Source organism: Copadichromis virginalis, linkage group LG7, assembly GCF_057382275.1.
Source record: "Copadichromis virginalis isolate Kocher_CV1m ecotype Utaka linkage group LG7, C_Virginalis_male_GT1.1, whole genome shotgun sequence".
Lineage (NCBI taxonomy): Eukaryota > Metazoa > Chordata > Actinopteri > Cichliformes > Cichlidae > Copadichromis > Copadichromis virginalis.
Genome location: NC_140624.1, coordinates 31,065,961 through 31,086,327, shown reverse-complemented (window position 1 = coordinate 31,086,327; position 20,367 = coordinate 31,065,961). Strand labels below are relative to the sequence as shown.

Here is a 20,367-nt window from a genome sequence, read left to right as displayed (position 1 = left end):
TAGTGCAATTATATAATAAGAAGAACACTACAAAAAAGCTTCTTCTTTAAAAAAAAAAAAAAAAAAAAAAAGCAGGAACCATGGTAAAAGATTGAGTATTAATGTAAACATGACACGATACTTGAATTTCCTGTTTACGTCTATCTTATTTTTTTATTATTTCCTGTTTACTTGTTTGGTGAGATTAGTGATGCCAGCCGAGTGACTTTCATCGTCTGTGTTAAATCTGTATGTTTTACATAATAACAAAATGAATAAATATTACTGATTGCATGACAACCTCCTCTAACTGTCCTTTGGAAAGGATAATCGTTTCAGACATTCAGCATGCTTAATAGTTCAGAATCAGACTGTCGTTTTTACAATAGTCTGTTGTTTATTATTTACAAAAAAATACAAAACATTTTCACCATGATTCATGGAGACAGTGTAGGATTATTTTGATTTGTTTCCTGATGTATGTGATGTATGTTTTGTGTCTGTAAAGCAAATTCCTGCAATCAACTACCTACATCTTATCTCTCACTCACTGCGCTGCAAAAACAGAAAGATCAAACAGTCGTATTACAGATGGTGTCACATATTTGTGAATCCATAACTACGTGTATTCAGGCATCTTGGCATGCAGAGACCCTGCAGCTGTTGAGGGGAGGACTGTCAGCGGGAGTGTATTTATGTCAGATCTATGCCAACATTTGTCAGTTACAAAGAAAGGTTTGGGCAGTAATTAACTGTCTTTTAATTTATTAATTAAAAGCTCAACTCGGACCTCAAAAGCTTTACTCAGAATGTATTCTCTGGAATAAATCTTCTCGAATTCTTCCGTTTAAAAATGTATTACTAACTGGTCTGCAGGAGGCAGCATTGCAGCCGACAGTGCATTTACCTGTCGGATTTCCTTGGTAAAAGAAGAAGAGAAGTAGGAAGACTTCCCTGTGGCCAATAATTCATTCCTCTTTGGAAACAGTTAAAGGAAAGCACCGTCTCCTGCCTCGACATGTCTACAGCGTACAAAAACAGGTGAGAGGCATTCAAATCTCTGCCCTCGTGAGGGATATAGGGCGCGCGCACATACTGAAGCTGTTTATTTCAGCAGCTAGCCTCCAAAGCGTAGAATTAGCATTAGCAGCCCCGCTGACCAGACACGAGCCCAGTTACAGCCGCTGGAACACGCGCATTGTGAACGCTAATATGGGTTTTTCAGCTAAAAAAAAGAGTCACCGTTAGTATCGCAGATGGAAAGCGCGCAGGGTGCTTTGTAAACTCAAGTATTCAGGTATTATGCTACCTCCGTGTTAGCACATCAGGTGACACAACTTCCTCCACTCCCAAAAGGCTAACAATTAGCCACTGTCCGGCTAACGGTATGTGCTGACTTTGTTTGTGTCACCGAAAGATTGACAATAAATCAGCTGTTCACACATAAACACTAGACCTGAACGGAAATTCAAACACATGTCCTTACTACAAACGAACCCGGCCCTCTGACCTGATAACTGCTCGACAAAAAGACCTTAGTAATGCCTTTTTATGGGTTTTTTTTCTCTTTTGCTTTTTCTTTATTGAGCAAATCTTTTTCGTTAACAGTACATATTTTACAGAAGCTGACAATATTACCATGTCTTTGCTGTCAATGTAATAATCAAATCTCAGAGTAAATAGAGCCAAGTAAAGACTCGAAAACGATGTAAACACAAGCTGAAAATTTGACAGAGGAAGGACTGTTACACAAATGGCAGATTCTTATAATAGGAAAAGCAGGGTGTTTTCTGTTTAAAGTTTCCTTTAGATTTCAGGGAAAAGGGCCAATGGGGCGAATGTAGTAGGAAAAATAGTTACTGAGAAAACCCCCAAATTTGTTAGAAGAAAATAGCAAATTTTGGAGGGACAAATGGGAACATTACAAGGAAATAATAGGAAGAATAATAGGTCTACAAGGAAGAAATGTTTAATTTCTGAGGGAACAATAGCAAATTTCTGTGAAAATGTTGAGGAAATAAAACAAAATTAATAAGGAAATAACAGTCAAATTCTTGAGGTGGAACATTTTTGAGGGAAAAGTGACACATTTGTGGGGGCGGCATCAGTTTTGTTTAAATAAAAGGCACATTTCTGAGTCAAAAATACACCCAAGTGAGAAGAAAATGGAAGATTTAAGGGAAATAATCAACTTAGAGAGGAAAAATGGCAAACGTATGGAGAGAAAAAACCCCAGATCTGTGTGAGGGAGGAACAGAGGCAAATTTGTGTGGACGAAATGGGCAATTATACAAGACCTGGTAATATAATGAGAATAAATGGAAAGTGTACGAAATTACATTTATTTACATCTGATGAACAGATATGTTTTCTGTGCTTTAAAAATGGCTCAAATATTTACATCTTAATTCTGGGTTTAATTTTTCCTGTGGGAGATCGGCTCAAACCTCTTTGGGGAACGGCCGTCATGGCATCGCTCACTATTAACACTAGGGCTGCACGATTTTGCATAAAATGAGAATCACGATTCTCTCACGATTTTCTTTTCCAGTATAAATATTTATTGCACTTATTAACTGCACATCAACTTCGTAACAGTTGAGACTGAACATAAAAACAATAAATAAACATAAAAACAACAAATGTCTCAGGTTTTGTTGTTGCCGCAAAATGTTGTACTGCTTGAAATTCCGTCTCCACTGTTGCTCGACACTGCGTGTATAGAGCAGGTAGTGCAACAATAGAAAAACAGTTGTGGGACGGCACTGTGTAGCGTTTGTCTAGGGTGTTGATCATTTTCCTAAATCCCTCGTTTTGCACAGTGTTGATGGGAGCCATATCTTTGGTCAGGTGATAAGTGATAGCCTCCGTAATTTCTTTGTGCCTGCGGGAGTTCGACGGGTATAGGGAAGCGCTGTATAAGGTTCCCGTTATTGATGTTTGGGTGGTTGACCGGGACGGATTTTCTCCTGTCACTTTCTCGTCATCCCTGACGTGCTCTCCGTTGTTTTTTCCCTGCTAATTTTAGCATCACACGGCACAGCTTCTGTTTCACGTGGTATAAGGCTCCGCCCTTGTCATTTGTTGAGCAGGAAGAGTGAGCGCTTGTTTTCATGCAGATTACGTCCCGGATCAAAATGCGGTACAATCGTCGTCGTCTTTTTTTTTTTTTTTTCTCTCTCTCTTTTTAAAAATCGTTGTCATTTGGAAATGAGATCGCACATAAGTATGAATCGAGATCGCGATTTTCTAACGATTAATCGTGCAGCCCTAATTAAGACTTTTCAGTCGGGATTGAAAAGTGTTAATAGTGAGCGATGCCATTTCCCCATCTTCATATTTGACTCAGAGACAAGAGGCTGTCATCAATCTTCTTCTAAAATTCACTCTCTCCTGTTGTCTCTCTAACTCTGGTGAGTTAACATTTGGGTCAGAAATGAAACTGGCTCTAATCTCGCCTCCTTTTTTTCAGGATACAAGAGTTCAAAGTTGCCTTGGCTGAAGAAAAAATCAACTTGAAGACACTGAGGGAGCTGTGCTTTAATGGTAACTGGATTTTTTGAAGGGGTGGGACTGGTAATGTAATAGTACAATATTCTGTTAAGCTTTACTGACGGAACCTTTCTTTATTTAATGCAGGAATCCCTTTTGAAGGAGGCATACGAGCGCTGTGCTGGAAGGTGAGCACTTTACAGTTTACTGGGCTGTTGGTGTCTAAGACAACTAACAATATCAGGGAACTGATTTTCTCTCCGTGAAATATCCAAACTCCAGGAAACACGGAAAAAATGCTGTCTAAGAGTTTCACTAATAGCTGCTGATCTGTTGTCTGCACTTTCTTTTTAATACTACAGCTTGTGTCTACATCCCTGCTGACACATGACACTTCCAACACTCCCACCACATGAGACCAAACTACAGACTGTATATAAAAGCTGGACATAGCCTCAGTGATGTCACCCAGTGGTTTTGGAGTGTGCAAGGAGCTTTGATCTGTTTGTAGGAGTGAAACAGCTTTAATTATGTTTTTAACACAGAGCGTCGTTCTTCTTGTGTTTTGTTTACCTCCTTCTCAGATCCTTCTTAATTACCTACCTGTTGATCAGACCCAGTGGGAGTCTTTCCTGAAAAAGCAAAGGTAAGTGGATCAGTTTAAAGCCCGATCAAAGAGCTGGTGCTTTGATTTTATTTAGGAGAACCCTTGTTTTGTGTCAGCTGCTCTGAGTCTGACTCACAAAACCTGATGCTGCTTATTATGATGCATTATGGTTGAAGTCGCAGCTCTGTTGTGGTTTCCTCTGTTTCACATGAGAGCACTGAGACCCAGTTTGGTCTTAACCACTCTTTCCTTCTACTGGGGTAATCAGTGAAATCTAAGAGTGTTGAAAAAGGACATTTTTAGTAAATGAATATGCAGCCTAAAGAAGATTGTCTTTTCCACCTCTGATTATTTAGATTTAGCAGGAAGTCTGCTCTGTGAGCTTCCCGATGTTCCATGTGCATAGATGGAAAGCTGGAGGCTTCTCGATTCTTATTCACTTTAAATGTGCCGAACTCACGAGTGGCCACACTACACTGTGGTTCTTTTGCTTTGTTTTGTGAATGCTGCTTAATTTGAAAAGATGAGTCAACCTAATTTTAAATGCTGCGGCTCAGTTGAGTAGTTCTTAAACTTTTTGCTTCACTTCAGTAGCTGGAAAAGGACACACAAGTTTTATCAGTCATCAGCAATCCAAATACAAGGACCCAAAGTAATCTTAAAACTTTTGGCCAGAGGGGCCGATGGCGCGATATGGCAGCCTCGCTTCTGTCAGTCTGCCCCAGGGCAGCTGTGGCTACAACTGTAGCTGCCTCCACCAGTGTGTGAATGTGAGAGTGAATGAATAGTGGCATTGTAAAGCGCTTTGGGTGCCTTGAAAAGTGCTATATAAATCCAATCCATTATTATTATTATTATTATTATTTAAAAAAGGTGACACATACACAGGGGGAAAAGCAAGCAAACTCAGAAGGGAAACGCTGACAAATTTACAAGAGGAAAAACTAGTCATTTTTCTTTTAGAGTTTAAACTATTTAATCAGTCAAACTTGTCAAAGAATAGAAAATCTAAAAAGAAACTTTATTTAACTTCAAAAACAGGACATGAATCCTTCCATGTGATTCACTAATATATGAGAATCTGATGTGACTAATCAAATTCAGTGATTATTAATCAATTAATGTATTCTTTCCTTTTCTTCCATGGGTCTCACAGAGAGGTGTACTCCCAGTTCCTGAAGGAGATGATCATCCAGCCCGGCATTGCCAACGCCAACCTGGGCCTTTCCAGAGAAGACGTGACGATGGAGGATCACGTGAGTCATCCTCTGTCGTTCTCTCTTCGCTGCAGTGACGAGCTGAAAGAAATAATGAAACCAAATTGTGCTATGAGTGATAAATCGAAATGAAAATTAGCATCACCTCCCAACAGTTAGACAAGTGTCAGATTGAGATAAACAGTGTGGATTCTCCTGCTGAGTGCCATTAAACTGTGTCAGGTGAATATAATTACAGAGTCTAAAGTCGTAAAACACTCACTGCTGCCGTTTTCAACTCGAGCACTCAGCAAGCAGGAGTTTGGTCTGATTCTGTTACAGATCTTTAGCTGAGGTCTGCATAATAAAGATTTTACTGGACTCGCAACATTAAATTTTATGGCTTGGCTTCATAAGGTTGTGCTTGAGTGAACCTTTAAACGTGTGAGTACTGAATAATACCTTTCACTTTGTGACTGCTGCCCACACTGGGCACAGACTGTGTGCAGTAATTTATATTTGCACGATGGCATACAGTGTAGCATAAACTAGAGCTGTTACAGAGGCTTTTTAAACAACCAAATCCATCACAATGAGTGCCTACCATGAATTAATTTGGGGGCGACTGTGGCTCAGGGGGTTGGGAATCGCATCTGTAACCGGAAGGTCGCTGGTTCGATCCCTGGGCTCTCTGTCCTGGTCGTTGTGTCCTTGGGCAAGACGCTTTACCCTACCGCCTACTGGTGATGGCCAGAGGGGCCGATGGCGCGACATGGCAGCCTGGCTTCTGTCAGTCCGTCCCAGGGCAGCTGTGGCTACAACTGTAGCTGCCTCCACCAGTGTGTGAATGTGAGAGTGAATGAATAGTCGTATTGTAAAGCACTTTGGCTGCCTTGAAAAGCGCTATGCAAATCCAATCCATTATTATTATTATTATTATTATTATTATCATTATTTATCACTCATATGCACATGGCTGTGCTTCATCTGTTTGACTCTAAAAACGTGGGAGTCAGAGTCTGAAGTGATAAGAAGCCAAGTTATCTCCGTGCACACAGTGCACACACGCAGCAGCGTGATTCTGAAACTGTCGGATTTATATTTTGAAGTCACTTTAAAGTCAAATTTGCTCTGCAGTCAGATAAACGCTGAAGAGATGTACAGCACGTCCTTACAGATCACAGAAATATAGATCACCTTCTCCTGTGGCTCTTTGTCATGAGCCACTTGTCTTGACGAGTTTGATTGAATAGTTTTTATCTGATCTGATTCTTTTCAGCCTCTGAATCCAAACCCTGACAGCAGGTGGAACACCTACTTTAAAGATAATGAAATTCTGCTGCAGATCGACAAAGACGTGAGGTAAACACCTTTACAAGCTGTTCTGTTACTTCTGTTAAATAACAGTAATGTGAATGTGAGTGTTCACCTGCAGGCGGCTGTACCCGGACATGGCGTTCTTCCAGCGCCCCACAGAGTACCCCTGTCAGCTGATCCTGGACCCTCAGAACGACTACGAGACACTGCGTCGCCGAGTGGAGCAGACGACGCTGAAGGCACAAACGGTGAACTGCAACCGCAGCGGGGTCACCAATGTAAGCCTACATCCAGGGCATGAATGCGATTGTGGGGTCCAGCTCAGTTTTGCTGATTCAGGCCCATCTGTCGAATTTTGACTTTTCTGCCCCGCTTACAGTACAAACAGGTTAGTTCAGGTACAGTGACGCGCTGAAACAAAACCATCATCCTGGTATTAACAGCAGGAAGGGTTGAAGTTACTCACACGGCCTACATCAAAGCTGACACCGGTACAGCTGAGAAAAGAAAACAGTTAATGACTAAGAATTCATCTCATTAGAAATGTAATAGGAATGTATAACTTATGATGGAATGATGATGGCCATCGTCAGCTATTTACATTCGTTTGTTGTACATGACTTTTCTGTAAACATTTATCCACCTATAAATCACAGACCTGAATTACTGCTTAATTACTGCAACATTACATAAAGTTTTTAAAACTACACGTTTACACAGTCACTTAAAGAGGAAATGGTGCAGCATGTTTCTACAGGTCAGGCATTTTAACCCTCAGGTTAATATCTGTAAAAGGGGTTTTAATTAGAAATTTAGATGTAAATGACTGAAAGGGCAATACTTTACCTCAAAGGAATGATCGTGGTTCTTTGGATAATATCTAGACAGATTCCTCTCTCTGCCGTGACCGTCTTTCAACCTCAGTTAATGGTGAAAAATGTAGATCATGTCCTGTACCAGGCAGGAAATAAAAACTTGGCAGTTGTTAAAACTTAAACCCCCTGATGACTGCTAAAACGTGCACATAATGTGTAAACGTTAAGTTTGAGTTATGTGCAGAAAAAGTGTGTGTTCACAAAGCAGCCTTGGTCACACAGTTTGTGTGTACAAAGAAACAGTAGTTTTATTCAGAGGGCAGCAAGATTATTTATGTAGTGGAGAAACCCTGCTCATGTGGATATGACTAATCAGCATGAGCACCATGTCTCCATTTGTTTCACATCTATTTGATATTTGGTAACATTTACAGACATAACTGGCATAAATCAGGTGTTTCCTTCGCCAGTAAACGATAATAACATGGGCACATGTCTAATTGTCATTAATAGCATGTGTTCTGTGATAATAAGAATATTTTGTGTGTTTGGCATATTTGCATTACAGTTTTGTCTGTTAGCATAAAAAATTAGAAGCGGCGTTAATCCTTGCTTCCATGTGATTGGCTGATTAGATATTACTGTTGCTATGCAGTTGTACAGGTGTGCCTAACAAAGTGGCCATTGAGTGTATGTTACTTAAAATCTGTTTCGGATCAGCTGTGTCTTGTTTTCTCAGGTGAGTTCACCTGGAAAGGCGCTGAACCTGTATCCATCTAACGAGTACGAGGTGCTGCCCAATGGCAGTGAAGCCCACTGGGAGGTGGTAGAGCGGATCCTCTTCATTTATGCCAAACTGAACCCTGGCATCGCCTACGTCCAGGGCATGAATGAGATTGTGGGGCCAATTTACTACACGTTTGCCACAGATCCCAACAGCGAGTGGAAAGGTTTGTAACGTTTAAAAGGGGAAAAAAGCTTACATAAACTCTGTTTTCCTTTTGGTGATTTTTTTTTTTGTTTGTTTGTTTTTTTACTGCGGCATCTCACAGAGCACGCTGAGGCAGACACCTTCTTCTGTTTCACCAATCTGATGTCGGAGAACAGAGATAACTTCATCAAGAGCCTGGACGACTCTCAGTGTGGCATTACCTACAAGATGGAGAGTGTGTACTCCATGCTCAAAGACAAAGACATGGAGCTATATCTTAAGCTGGTAAGGTTCACCTTTAACACATTTCTTGTTCCTTCCACTAAACACAGACGCAAACAAGTATTTTCTTCAATAACTCAATTACCAAATTGACTTGAATATGCTTTGTAACCAGGGTTTTAATAGTTTTGCAATTTTCATTAGTTTTTATTTTTATTTAGTTTTGACTTCAGATTTTCAATTTTATATCAGTTTTAATTAGTTTTTACCAATTGTTTGCTAGTTTAGTTTTTATTTTTTTGAAAATCCTTAGTTTCAGTTTAGTTTTGATTAGTTTCAGTTATAGTTTTAGTTGTTTGCAATAATTACGTGCAGCAAAATCCCAGTTTCATCATATCAGTCATGCTCTTCTGCTTATCCTTGGGTATGTTGCTATTCCAGCTACCATACCCTGCACCCTGGACAGGTCGCCTGTCTGTCGCAGGGCTAACACGCAGAGACAGACAACTCACATTCCCAACTATGGGTTCTTTAAATAAATAAATAAATAAATTAGGGCAGATGAACAACCATTGATACCAGGCAACTATAAAATGTATATCTTGGCCCCACTGAGACTATTAACTCTTGCAGCACCGGGTGTTCGTAATTTTGGTTCAAGTGAATTGATAAACTTTTTGAAGGCAGTTGACTCACACAGTTATGTAGATGTCCCAGTCCTGTTGTCTCGGGATGCATCACGCTGCCTTGCCTGGGGTTAGCTTCTGTTTTCTGGGGATGAGGGTTGAGTGTGCTCCCTTACCTTCTCAAGGTAAGCTAGGTTAGCCTTCTTGTGTGAGCTTTTCAAGTGCACTTTAAGGTTTGTGGGATTTTTTTTCCCTTTAGAAATGTCCCTCATAATTTGTCTCTTTCCACTACAAGACACTTTATCCAAAACACAGTCATATTCAAAGTAATCCCAAATTGGACTCAGGCGCTTTCTCCCGACTTTTCCTGACATGATTCTGCGCGAGGACGGAGCAACACAGACGACTCAACTAACATACTGCCACCTGCAGGCATAATGAGACAGCAAGACAAAAATCTGGAAACTCAACTTCATTTTCACTCTTGACTATTGTATGACACGCACACATCAATGAAAACTAAACACATTTTTGCTATGAATTCAGTTAATTTTAGTTAGTTTTGTGAACACTCATTACAGTTTTAGTTAGTTTTCCTTTTTTTGTTTTTATTTCTGTTAATGAAAATGTTTTTTCACTTCTAGTTTTCGTTATTTCGTTAGTTTTCGTTAATGATGATAACCTTGTTTGTAACAGAGCTGCTTCCAGTCAGCCCTTTTCCAGTTTCTCTTATTGATAAGATACTTTAAAAAAAGTAGAAAAGATCTCTCCTGTCCTTCCTCTTGTAGGATTTAAATAATTTTTGTCGGACAGTCAGCACTTTTCATGATGTTTCTTTTCAAGATAATCGCCTGTAACTGCTGTGATTCTTGGCTGTTTGACAGACTTTCTTCTCACTCATCAGGAATTTATTTCCTACAAAGCAGCAAAACAGAAACTCCCACAGGTTAAACTGGGCTGACCAGATACGTTTAAAGCCTACTGACTCTGTGAGAGCTCATGTTTAGTAATTCAATCAAAGCAACTTGTAATTTTCATGTTAGATTGTATGTAAAAGATGATGATTTTTTTTATTATTATTATTATTATTATTCATTTATTTTTTGGTAAGAATCAACCTCTGGGAATAAATATCAAAGCCAGTGCTGCAGCACCACAAGCTAATTTCTCTCGTGGTCTCTTGATGCTGGCTCTAAAAGCGAGTTAGTCCCCATACAGGGAGTGCAGAATTATTAGGCAAATGAGTATTTTGTCCACATCATCCTCTTCATGCATGTTGTCTTACTCCAAGCTGTATAGGATCGAAAGCCTACTACCAATTAAGCATATTAGGTGATGTGCATGTCTGTAATGAGAAGGGGTGTGGTCTAATGACATCAACACCCTATATCAGGTGTGCATAATTATTAGGCAACGTCCTTTCTTTTGGCAAAATGGGTCAAAAGAAGGACTTGACAGGCTCAGAAAAGTCAAAAATAGTGAGATATCTTGCAGAGGGATGCAGCAGTCTCAAAATTGCAAAGCTTCTGCAGCGTGATCATCGAACAATCAAGCGTTTCATTCAAAATAGTCAACAGGGTCGCAAGAAGCGTGTGGAAAAACCAAGGGGCAAAATATCTGCCCATGAACTGAGAAAAGTCAAGCGTGCAGCTGCCAAGATGCCACTTGCCACCAGTTTGGCCATATTTCAGAGCTGCAACATCACTGGAGTGCCCAAAAGCACAAGGTGTGCAATACTCAGAGACATGGCCAAGGTAAGAAAGGCTGAAAGACGACCACCACTGAACAAGACACACAAGCTGAAACGTCAAGACTGGGCCAAGAAATATCTCAAGACTGGTTTTTCTAAGGTTTTATGGACTGATGAAATGAGAGTGAGTCTTGATGGGCCAGATGGATGGGCCCGTGGCTGGATTGGTAAAGGGCAGAGAGCTCCAGTCCGACTCAGACGCCAGCAAGGTGGAGGTGGAGTACTGGTTTTGGTTGGTATCATCAAAGATGAGCTTGTGGGGCCTTTTCGGGTTGAGGATGGAGTCAAGCTCAACTCCCAGTCCTACTGCCAGTTTCTGGAAGACACCTTCTTCAAGCAGTGGTACAGGAAGAAGTCTGCATCCTTCAAGAAAAACATGATTTCCATGCAGGACAATGCTCCATCACACGCATCCAAGTACTCCACAGCGTGGCTGGCAAGAAAGGGTATAAAAGAAGAAAAACTAATGACATGGCCACCTTGTTCACCTGATCTGGACCCCATTGGGAACCTGTGGTCCATCATCAAATGTGAGATTTACAAGGAGCGAAAACAGTACACCTCTCTGAACAGTGTCTGGGAGGCTGTGGTTGCTGTTGCACGCAATGTTGATGGTGAACAGATCAAAACACTGACAGAATCCATGGATGGCAGGCTTTTGAGTGTCCTTGCAAAGGAAGGTGGCTATATTGGTCGCTGATTTGTTTTTGTTTTGTTTTTGAATGTCAGAAATGTATATTTGTGAATGTGGAGATGTTATATTGGTGTCACTGGTAAAAATAAAAATTGAAATGGGTACCGTATTTTCACGACCATAAGGCGCACTGTGCTAAAAGGCGCAGTCTCAGTTATGTGTGCCCTTACTGTATTTAACACACACATAAGGCGCACTGGACCATAGGGCGCATACAAGTACCGTATGCGTATTTAAAAATAAAGCGGGAGCAAACCTGAATTCGGTACCTTACATTTCTATTGCCGGTAATCGTCATCATCAACAACACACAAGTATACAAGTGTGCGTATTTAAAAATAAAGCAGGAGCAAAACAAAGTTTGGTACTCACATTTTTATCATCAATCAAACCCATCAAAGTCCTCATCCTCTGTGTCTGAATTGAACAGCTGCGCTAAATCTCCATCAAACATGCCAGGTTCACTTTCTTCACCGTCAGAGTCACTTTCCGTGCCGTGCGGCTCCTCGGAAACGATGCCGGCTTTTGCGAAAGCTCGAACAACAGTGCCAGCAGACATGTTAGCCCAAGCATCTACAATCCATTGGCAAATTGTGGCGTAACTCGCCCGGCGCTGCCTTCCACTCTTAGTGAAACTGCGTGGAAAAAACCACCTGGTCTCCTTACATACACCTCCCTCAGCCAGTCTTTCATCATTTCCTCATCCATCCAGCCCTTTTCATTTGCCTTAATGATGATTTCTGCTGGAAACTTCTCTTTAGGCAAAGTCTTTCGCTTAAAAATCACCATAGGCGGCAGTTTCTGTCCATTAGCATGGCAGCCAAGCACAACAGTAAAAGAAGACTTTTCGTGCCCCGTTGTGCGTATCGCTACCGTGCTGGTCCCCTTCTTCTCCACAGTGTGACTCACCGGGATGTCAAAAGTGAGCGGGACCTCGTCCATGTTTGTGATGTGGCTGGGCTGGATGTTTTTGTCGCCGATGTGTTTGCTGCAGTAGGAGCGGAAGATGGCCAGCTTTTCCTTATAATCCGCTGGAAGTTGCTGCGCTACCGTAGTCCTGGTCCGGATGGAAAAATGGCACCGTTTCATAAAACGAAAGCACCAAGACCGACCTCCTTGGAAATGTTCAATGTTCATCTCTTCAGCTAGTGAAACTGCTTTTAGCCGAATGGTGACCGTCGAAACGCTTCTCCCGCTCGCTCTTTGCTCGATGATCCACCGCTCGAGTCTTTCCTCCAACTCGGGCCACCTCGCCTTATGTCCGCGGAAACTCAGCTGCGTTTTCTTGACCTGCCGGAGCTTGTTTTCCAGCTTCCTCCATTTGCGAACCATCGATTCGTTAATCTTAAATTCTCTCGCCGCTGCTCGATTTCCATGTTCCTCCGCGTAGCTGATGGCCTTCAGTTTAAACTGTGCTTCGTAAGCGTGTCTCTTTGCCATTTTCAGGGTTGTTAAAACAACGATGTCCTGCATAATGCACATACCTGTTCTTTTATACAGGTATGTGCGATTGTCCCGGTATATACGATCAACGCCCACACTTCACCCTTTAACGTTCTCATGGTGTTCTCTACTACGTCCTCCTTACAACACATAGGGCGCACCGCGCTATAGGGCGCGCCGCACTTTTTGAAGAAAATCTAAGACTTTTAAGTGCGCCTTATGGTCGTGAAAATACGGTATATATTTTTTTGTTAAGTTGCCTAATAATTATGCACAGTAATAGTCACCTGCACACACAGATATCCCCCTAAAATAGCTAAAACTAAAAACAAACTAAAAACTACTTCCACAAACATTCAGCTTTGATATTACTGAGTTTTTTGGGTTCATTGAGAACATGGTTGTTGTTCAATAATAAAATTATTCCTCAAAAATACAACTTGCCTAATAATTCTGCACTCCCTGTAGACTCCCGGGTTTAAATGTCCAACTTTTCAGCAAAAATAAACACCTTTACAGCTTCTAGAATGTGACTGACAGGTGGATGGTGACACATTCATCTGTAGCTGCTAGCTGTCTATTAGGTTTCACCTCAGCTAACTGGAGTCTCAGAACTGGACCTCTGGACTGTATGGTGTTTGCATCTTCTGGGCCAATTTGCTGAGGATAGGCCTAGCAGACAGGTAAAAACTGCAGTCAAGACTGAAACTGTAGACCTGAGCGAAATCCAAATGGATACTAATAAACCTTCCAACTCCAAATAGATCTGGTGACAATGGCTGCCTGGGTGTGAGCCCACTGGGAAGTATTCTGAGTTACTTTCAACAACTCAAACTAAGCAGTTTCTGGGCAATACACCTAGTGCTCCCAAAGCAGCATCCATAGGGCATACTTCTAATTCACTGTCAAAATATTAAATTTTTTTCTTGATCAGCTGCAGGTGCAAGGAAAAAATAAACAGCCCTTGGAATTACCAAGATATCTACCGGTACTTTGATTATTCATAAATTCATAATTAGTCATAATTATAAACAAACACAAAATCAAAACAAACCAGTACTGCTGTGTTTTCTTTCATTTATGGAACAGCTTCATGTTCTCCCTGCAATAAAAATTTAAAAAAGTAAAATGCAGATTAAATTCTTGTTTAAAAATTGTTGCATTGACTTCCTGTGTGTCTTCCCCCCACAGGAAGAGCAGAACATCAAACCACAATATTTCACCTTCCGCTGGCTCACCCTGTTGTTATCTCAGGAGTTCCTCCTGCCAGATGTCATCCGCATCTGGGACACACTTTTTTCTGACCAGGACAGATTCCATTTCCTCATCCTGGTCTGCTGCGCCATGCTCATGTGAGTCTTTCAGACTGGATTGAATTTATTTCAGTTATTTTTATATGTCATCAATTGGACATGATTCTCCTGAGATTTTTAGAGCCAAATACAATAACTTTAGTTTACTTTAAATGTATAAATACAAACATGCAAGCAATCCAGGTCTTTGTCTTTAAGACATGACTCTAGTTTTATTAATTGATCTGTCATCTTCATAATTATAATTGGGTATCATCTGCATACAATAGAAACTGTGTTATTTTCTAATAGATTACCTGAAGAACACGCACAGAGCATGAAATGTTAATTATTCAGGTGTAAAAGACTATGGGCAGACTAGGCTTTCAAAGTCCGAGTCAGGGTGCTATTTAGCATTACAGTGTTCTTTGCGAAGAGGAAAAATGACTCGGCAGTCTTTGCAGAAGTACTTGAGTTTTGTGTGAATTTAGAAGTAGGCATTAGTTGTCTTGCTTCATAGATGGATAGAAGTGGGTGTCATCTGCATAGAAGTGTATGCACTTTCTTTTTTTTGTTTTTTAAATAACATTTCCTAAGGGAAGCATTCACACTGTGTCAACTCCTCCTTCTCACAGACTTATCCGGGATAACTTATTGGCTGGTGATTTCACAGTGAACATGAGATTACTGCAGGTACAACTCTAAAGCACACAGTGTTCATGTTCAGACATGCAGCTGATGCTACAGGGATTAATTGGGCTGGATATGTCTTTCAGGATTACCCCATCTCAGACGTCCACACCATCCTGACCAAAGCCAAAGACCTGCAGGATACATCCTAACCTGGTCCTCGTCCTCCCGCCTTCTCTGGTCACGTGTGGTAGGTGGGAGTCTAAAACAAAAAGGAGAAAAAAAAAAAAAAACAACAAAAAAACATTTGTCATGTCAAATGTGTTGTGGATGGACCTGACCAATGAAGAGTCTGCACGGATGTTGGGGACAGCGTGCAAAACTTGGGAGGACATGCTGAAAACTTCCTCGAAATGAGTGGAGGATGGAGGGGTGCCTTGTGTCATAATGCATTATGGGAAAAGGCTCCCTTGGTACGTGCCTGTCCTGCTTTCTCAGCCATCTCTCCCGTGGAGACAAATGAAGGTCTGTAGGGAGGCGGGGCCACAGTAATCCTACACTACCAATCGTAACCACATGTTCAACGAAGGAGCCAAGAATTCAAAGGAAACTCCCACTGCGATCACGTATGTAGTCCGATTGAGTTTAACTGTGTTGAGCAGTATGTGCATGTTTGTTCTTCTAAAAAAAAAAAAAAGTTAATTTTCAATGATTTTTGCTGATGTAAGAAACATGTATGCCTTACCTTTTGAAGGATGTGAAATGGGAGATGGCATTTCTGTGTATATATTCACTCTGACATCAGAAACATGAAGCGATAGTTTCCGCCTGTTATCATCTCAGCAATGCTTTCTAACCTTTTGGAGAATCACAGCAGAAGGAAACTGCTGTTGAAAGAATGGTGTTGTTTTTTCATACTGAACACTATTTTCACAGCAGTTTTATTTTTTTCTTCCTCTAGCCCAAAGAAGCAAGTCTCACAACTACGTTGGGACCAATGTGCACTTAATTTTAATAGTAATGAAATATTAACAGTATGGTTTAGTGAAGTTCTTAATTTTTGATCAGCAATCAGTCCAGCTTCTGGAAATTGCCAATGTCATCGACCAATCGGAGGAAATGTGTGAGGAGCTAAAATAGCTTGTTTGAGACAGAAGGATTAACTGAGCCCAGTGTAAGATAAAGAAGGATTATTCTTATCTATGAATCATGCACAGTTGCTCAAGTAACTTAAAATGAAAAGAGGGTGTTTTTTTTGTTTGTTTGATGTTTTTGGATAGTGAGGAATTATCTTTACATAGCAATGCATCAACCACACAGCTGCCTTTTAGGCAAACTTTCTAAAAGTTGGCATGAAACACTTCTTTTCTCCTCTTCTTTACAGAGTGCAGTTGTTCAGTCAGAAAGGAGGCTTGGCTGTTTATAACAAAATAATAGCCTTGCTAAATTTAAGTTAATCACTTTTGGTTTAGACTGATGATGTTCAGTGTGAAAACGGCATCCTGGCTCATTGCACTTTTCTCTTCTGATGTGCACGTCTGTGTCCAGCCTTGAGCTTGTAACACGTCAGTGAGGAGAATCAATGCAGAATCAGAAAAGAAGCGAACTTTTGAAGCTTATTGAGTGATGACGCTCATATGAAGGCACTCTGTGTGGATATTTGATCTGAACACGAATGAAAAGAGGTCATTCTAACTCTAAGAATTTGTAATGTGGCCCTACATGCACAGGCCCAGGGCCATTAAAGTGCAGTGTTTATCGTCTTTACAAACACTTCTCAGAAGTTGGTTTGGGCATTAAATAATCTAAGCTTTCCCTGTCTGCTTTTTATTTTCTGCTTCTAAAAATTAAACCTAATCTTCCACACTATAGAAACATTACTTTTCTTCATTTACTTTTACCTACAGTCTGTAACAGTGCTGAACTTTGAGGAAGTGTTAAGTTGCTCTTTCACTTAAACTGAAAAGATTATTCTTGCTCAACTTATCATAATGAATCAAAGTGGACCTGTTCTTCTTTTCCTGTTTCCTGTCTCATAGTTCCTGCTCCAGTGGTGGATGTTCATATTAAACACGGCCAAAGTTAACAAATAACAAGGTCAGTGTACAGTTAGTCCCTCTGACACCAAAGCTCAGGCTGCAAAATGCTCCAAACACTCATTTTTTTCCTTTCTACTTTTGGACTTGCATGAAGTCACAGAGAAGGGACGTCCCTAATACAGTCATGTTAAGCACAGACGACCCACACACTTCAGTTGACAAGGGGCAGTCAGTCAGAATAAAGTTGGCTTAAAGGGGGAGGAGCTAAAATGGCTAGCTTGAGATCTAAAGGTCTGCCCCAAGGCTCCGTGTAAAATAAAGAAGTATTATTTTGAACTGTGAATTATGCAAAGCTCCTCTTGTAGAGTTCAGGAAAAAACTGGAGCTGGAAATTACAACAATGCATCCACTTAAATCTAAAACCAGTAAAATCTCAGAACCTGAGAAATGGCTGTTTTGTTTTAGTTTTAGTGACCGCTTTTAACTGTCAGACTTAATATAACACTAACTGTTAATCTAACAATAGCTTCATATGTAGGGAAAAATTTATGAATTACACATAAACTGCTTTAACACTTTGAGACGATAAAGTCAACATTTGTGAGAAAAAGGTGATGAGGTGAATCCAGATAAAGTTTTTCCTGATGGGGGAAAAACACAAATCTTCTTGCAAAATTATGACTTTAAAATGTCATTTTGGCTTCTTTTTTTTTTTTTTTTTTTTAAAGAACAAAAAAAACAAAACAACTTTAATGCTTAACTTTTTTCTTTAAATATCACTCTTCTTTAAACCTGCAATGGCCCATACATTCTGCTGTAAAAGTGATCGTAAGGTGTTTTCCCACCAACGCTGTTTAGTCTGTTTAAATCGAGGATGTGTGAACATGGTGATCACAGCAAATCAACCACACCGAGACCCTTTGGAGGTGGTCACGCTGCGGTTCGTTTATGGTGGCTAAACCAACTACTAGATATACGCTACAAGTCTGAGCTAAAAAACTTAAGAGTAATATAAGGTTGGAGTCACAGTACAGACACATCTGGTCGCTGAGTGGACCGAACAGTTCACTTGTTTTCATCTCTGTGTGAAAACAGACCAAAACACAGGGAAAATCTACAAGTTTACAAACTCATCACTTATTTAGACCAGATTAAACGAACAATAGGTGTGAAATCCCCCTAAACTAACAATAGAAATCAATATTTAGTCAAGCTGGAGATGGTACGTCGCACTTTAAATGAAATGACAGATCTCCCAAAATCTGTATTTTCAGATTGTCTCAAATAATCTGAGCTGTTTTTGTGTTTTTATTAAGGAAAACTGGAATCATTTTTTTCTGTACAATAATTTCAGTTTATTTAATGAAGCTGTGCAAAATATTAGGCTGGAAAAACACATTTGAGCTCTGTTTTAAAAACTGCAACCAGATCAGTATTAGACCCACTACAGGTTTCATAATGTGAAGCCACAATCAGATCTTTAGTCAGCAAGATTTTTTTTTTCTAATCTTTCCTGACAATAAACTGCAGAAAACTTCAAAAAGTGCAGTTTGGGTAAAACTTTCAAGGCTCATATCACCATGTGAGATATATGGCTGCTTAAAACAAGTGATAACATATGACCGGCCTCCTTTCTACCTGCACTTTGATACCAGGGTTGTCCTCCAGCTGTGACTCCTGCTGTTTAAATGGGTTTTTCAACCACAAAAATATTTAGATCTCAGAAATTCTGGAAAGATTAAATAAATAAAAAAGCACCAAATTTCATCCCAGTTGCTGAGGTTCCATGTCCTGTTAGTGTACAAACAGCCATGGTGCTAAGATAAAATTATAAGTAGCTTCAATAAATGCACTGGCGTTATTGTACAAACAAAAATGAGCTGATTCTGAGGAGGTCCGCTGGGAACCTTTCTCATATTTTGCTGATTTTACATCAAATCTTCCGCACTTCTTGTTGTACTTTCTAACCTCTTACTGTCCATTGAGTAGTTAAGGGTTCAGTCAGATCTTCCTTTTCTGTTTTATGTTATAACAGACGAACGTTGAGGCCAAAGTTGCTTTGAGAGTTGAATTGAGAGGCCCACGTGCTGTTTAAGCATGTTTGTTAACATGCTTAAAATGCAACATCACTGTGACTGATACGAGGTTAAAGATCAGTAATCACGTTAAAAATCTGAGATTAGTTTTTCCCCCAAATAATCACAATTATGATTTTTACCATAAGTAGCCCTGCCACAGCTACACAGGTTGTTCACATTTCTGCTGACACTGTTAAATCGATCTTTCATGTTTCTGACTCCGCAAGGAACAAACGCACAACTACACTAATCTTTGTTTCCTGACAACCTGCAGCTGAAGTAAAATCTGCAGTTTTTGGGTTTTTTTGCATCTCAAGAAAAAGCCGGCATGAAAATGAAAGTATTGAAGTGTATTTTAGTCTCATTAAACCACTTCTGAACATCTGGAATATTCTGTTCAGTGTGAAAGAGCAAGTTTACGAAGACCAAAATTATTCTGTATTTTTACCATGTTGGGATTTTTACTTTTTTTTTATTTTGAGGGACTGTTACTAGTTAGATTCCCATGCTCCTCTTTTAATGTGTATTTATTTTTTATTTCCTGTGTGTGTGTGTGTGTGTGTGTGTGTGTTGAAGGGGGTGATGTTCTCTATACTCAGTCTTATATCAGTTATATGCATGGAATGGATTTTGTAAGATGATTTTTGTAAAACGTCTCCAGTGTTAAGACTTGTAAATATGTTTTTACATGTTTGCAGACGTGCATTAAAATGAACAATGGGATAAATCGCATGCCTCTTTCTTTCTGGTTTCAGAATAAGTCGGATTCTGTAAAATTCTGTCTATGAGGACCCTACTTCTCCTGTGGCCTCTGTAAATACTTTCATGATGAGTTTATGATCTCAGCTGCTAGTTTCAAGTCTTTGGTCAAATAATTATCATGTTTTATTTACAATCATGATCTCATTTACAGTAAAAGTAATGTATGCCTTAGATTGGGCCTACCCTGAGATTAAGTCATGTTTTACAGCAGACAGTTTCACACATCATTACTGATAAACCACATGTTTTTCTTATCACAGATCGAAACAAGCACCAGCCTCCAGCACTGAAGTATAAAAGCTGCAGTTGCTCTAATGTTATCTTGAGGCTGGTTCTCACTCCTTCAAACTGTACTTAAGCTTAAAGTTAGTATATTAGGGGAATGAGCTGGAGTGCCTGAATTGGACCTAAAGACCATGTTTGTTTTGTTGATGCCTTTTGAAGAATTAACAGAATTATCTAACATGGTGTGACAGCCACAACAAACACTGAAG

At 40.1% G+C, this 20,367-nt stretch overlaps 1 protein-coding gene and 1 long non-coding RNA gene across 4 annotated transcripts; one reads left to right on the top strand and one right to left on the bottom strand.

Moving 5' to 3' along the window:
* Positions 1 to 888: 888 nt before the first annotated feature.
* Positions 889 to 19,823, top strand: tbc1d13 (TBC1 domain family, member 13). Of its 3 annotated transcripts, none has more exons than XR_014921349.1 (13): positions 889 to 1,020; positions 3,452 to 3,525; positions 3,619 to 3,659; positions 4,056 to 4,117; positions 5,235 to 5,334; positions 6,554 to 6,636; positions 6,710 to 6,869; positions 8,146 to 8,356; positions 8,459 to 8,622; positions 14,264 to 14,424; positions 15,000 to 15,057; positions 15,141 to 15,620; positions 17,034 to 19,823. XR_014921349.1 is itself a non-coding variant. In XM_085463009.1 (12 exons), the coding sequence occupies exons 1-12, from the start codon at positions 998 to 1,000 to the stop codon at positions 15,204 to 15,206; spliced, it is 1,203 nt and encodes a 400-aa protein (XP_085319135.1). In that variant the 5' UTR covers positions 889 to 997; the 3' UTR covers positions 15,207 to 19,823. The 3 variants fall into 3 exon arrangements, 1 of the variants encoding a protein (XP_085319135.1); XR_014921348.1 differs by having other exon boundaries at positions 15,956 to 19,823; XM_085463009.1 differs by having other exon boundaries at positions 15,141 to 19,823.
* LOC146705366 (uncharacterized) lies at positions 5,315 to 6,758 on the bottom strand. The gene is made up of 3 exons (XR_014921350.1): positions 6,704 to 6,758; positions 5,879 to 6,101; positions 5,315 to 5,376 (listed from the first exon to the last, which is right to left on the bottom strand). It is a non-coding gene; the product is annotated as an uncharacterized LOC146705366 (long non-coding RNA).
* Positions 19,824 to 20,367: the final 544 nt, after the last annotated feature.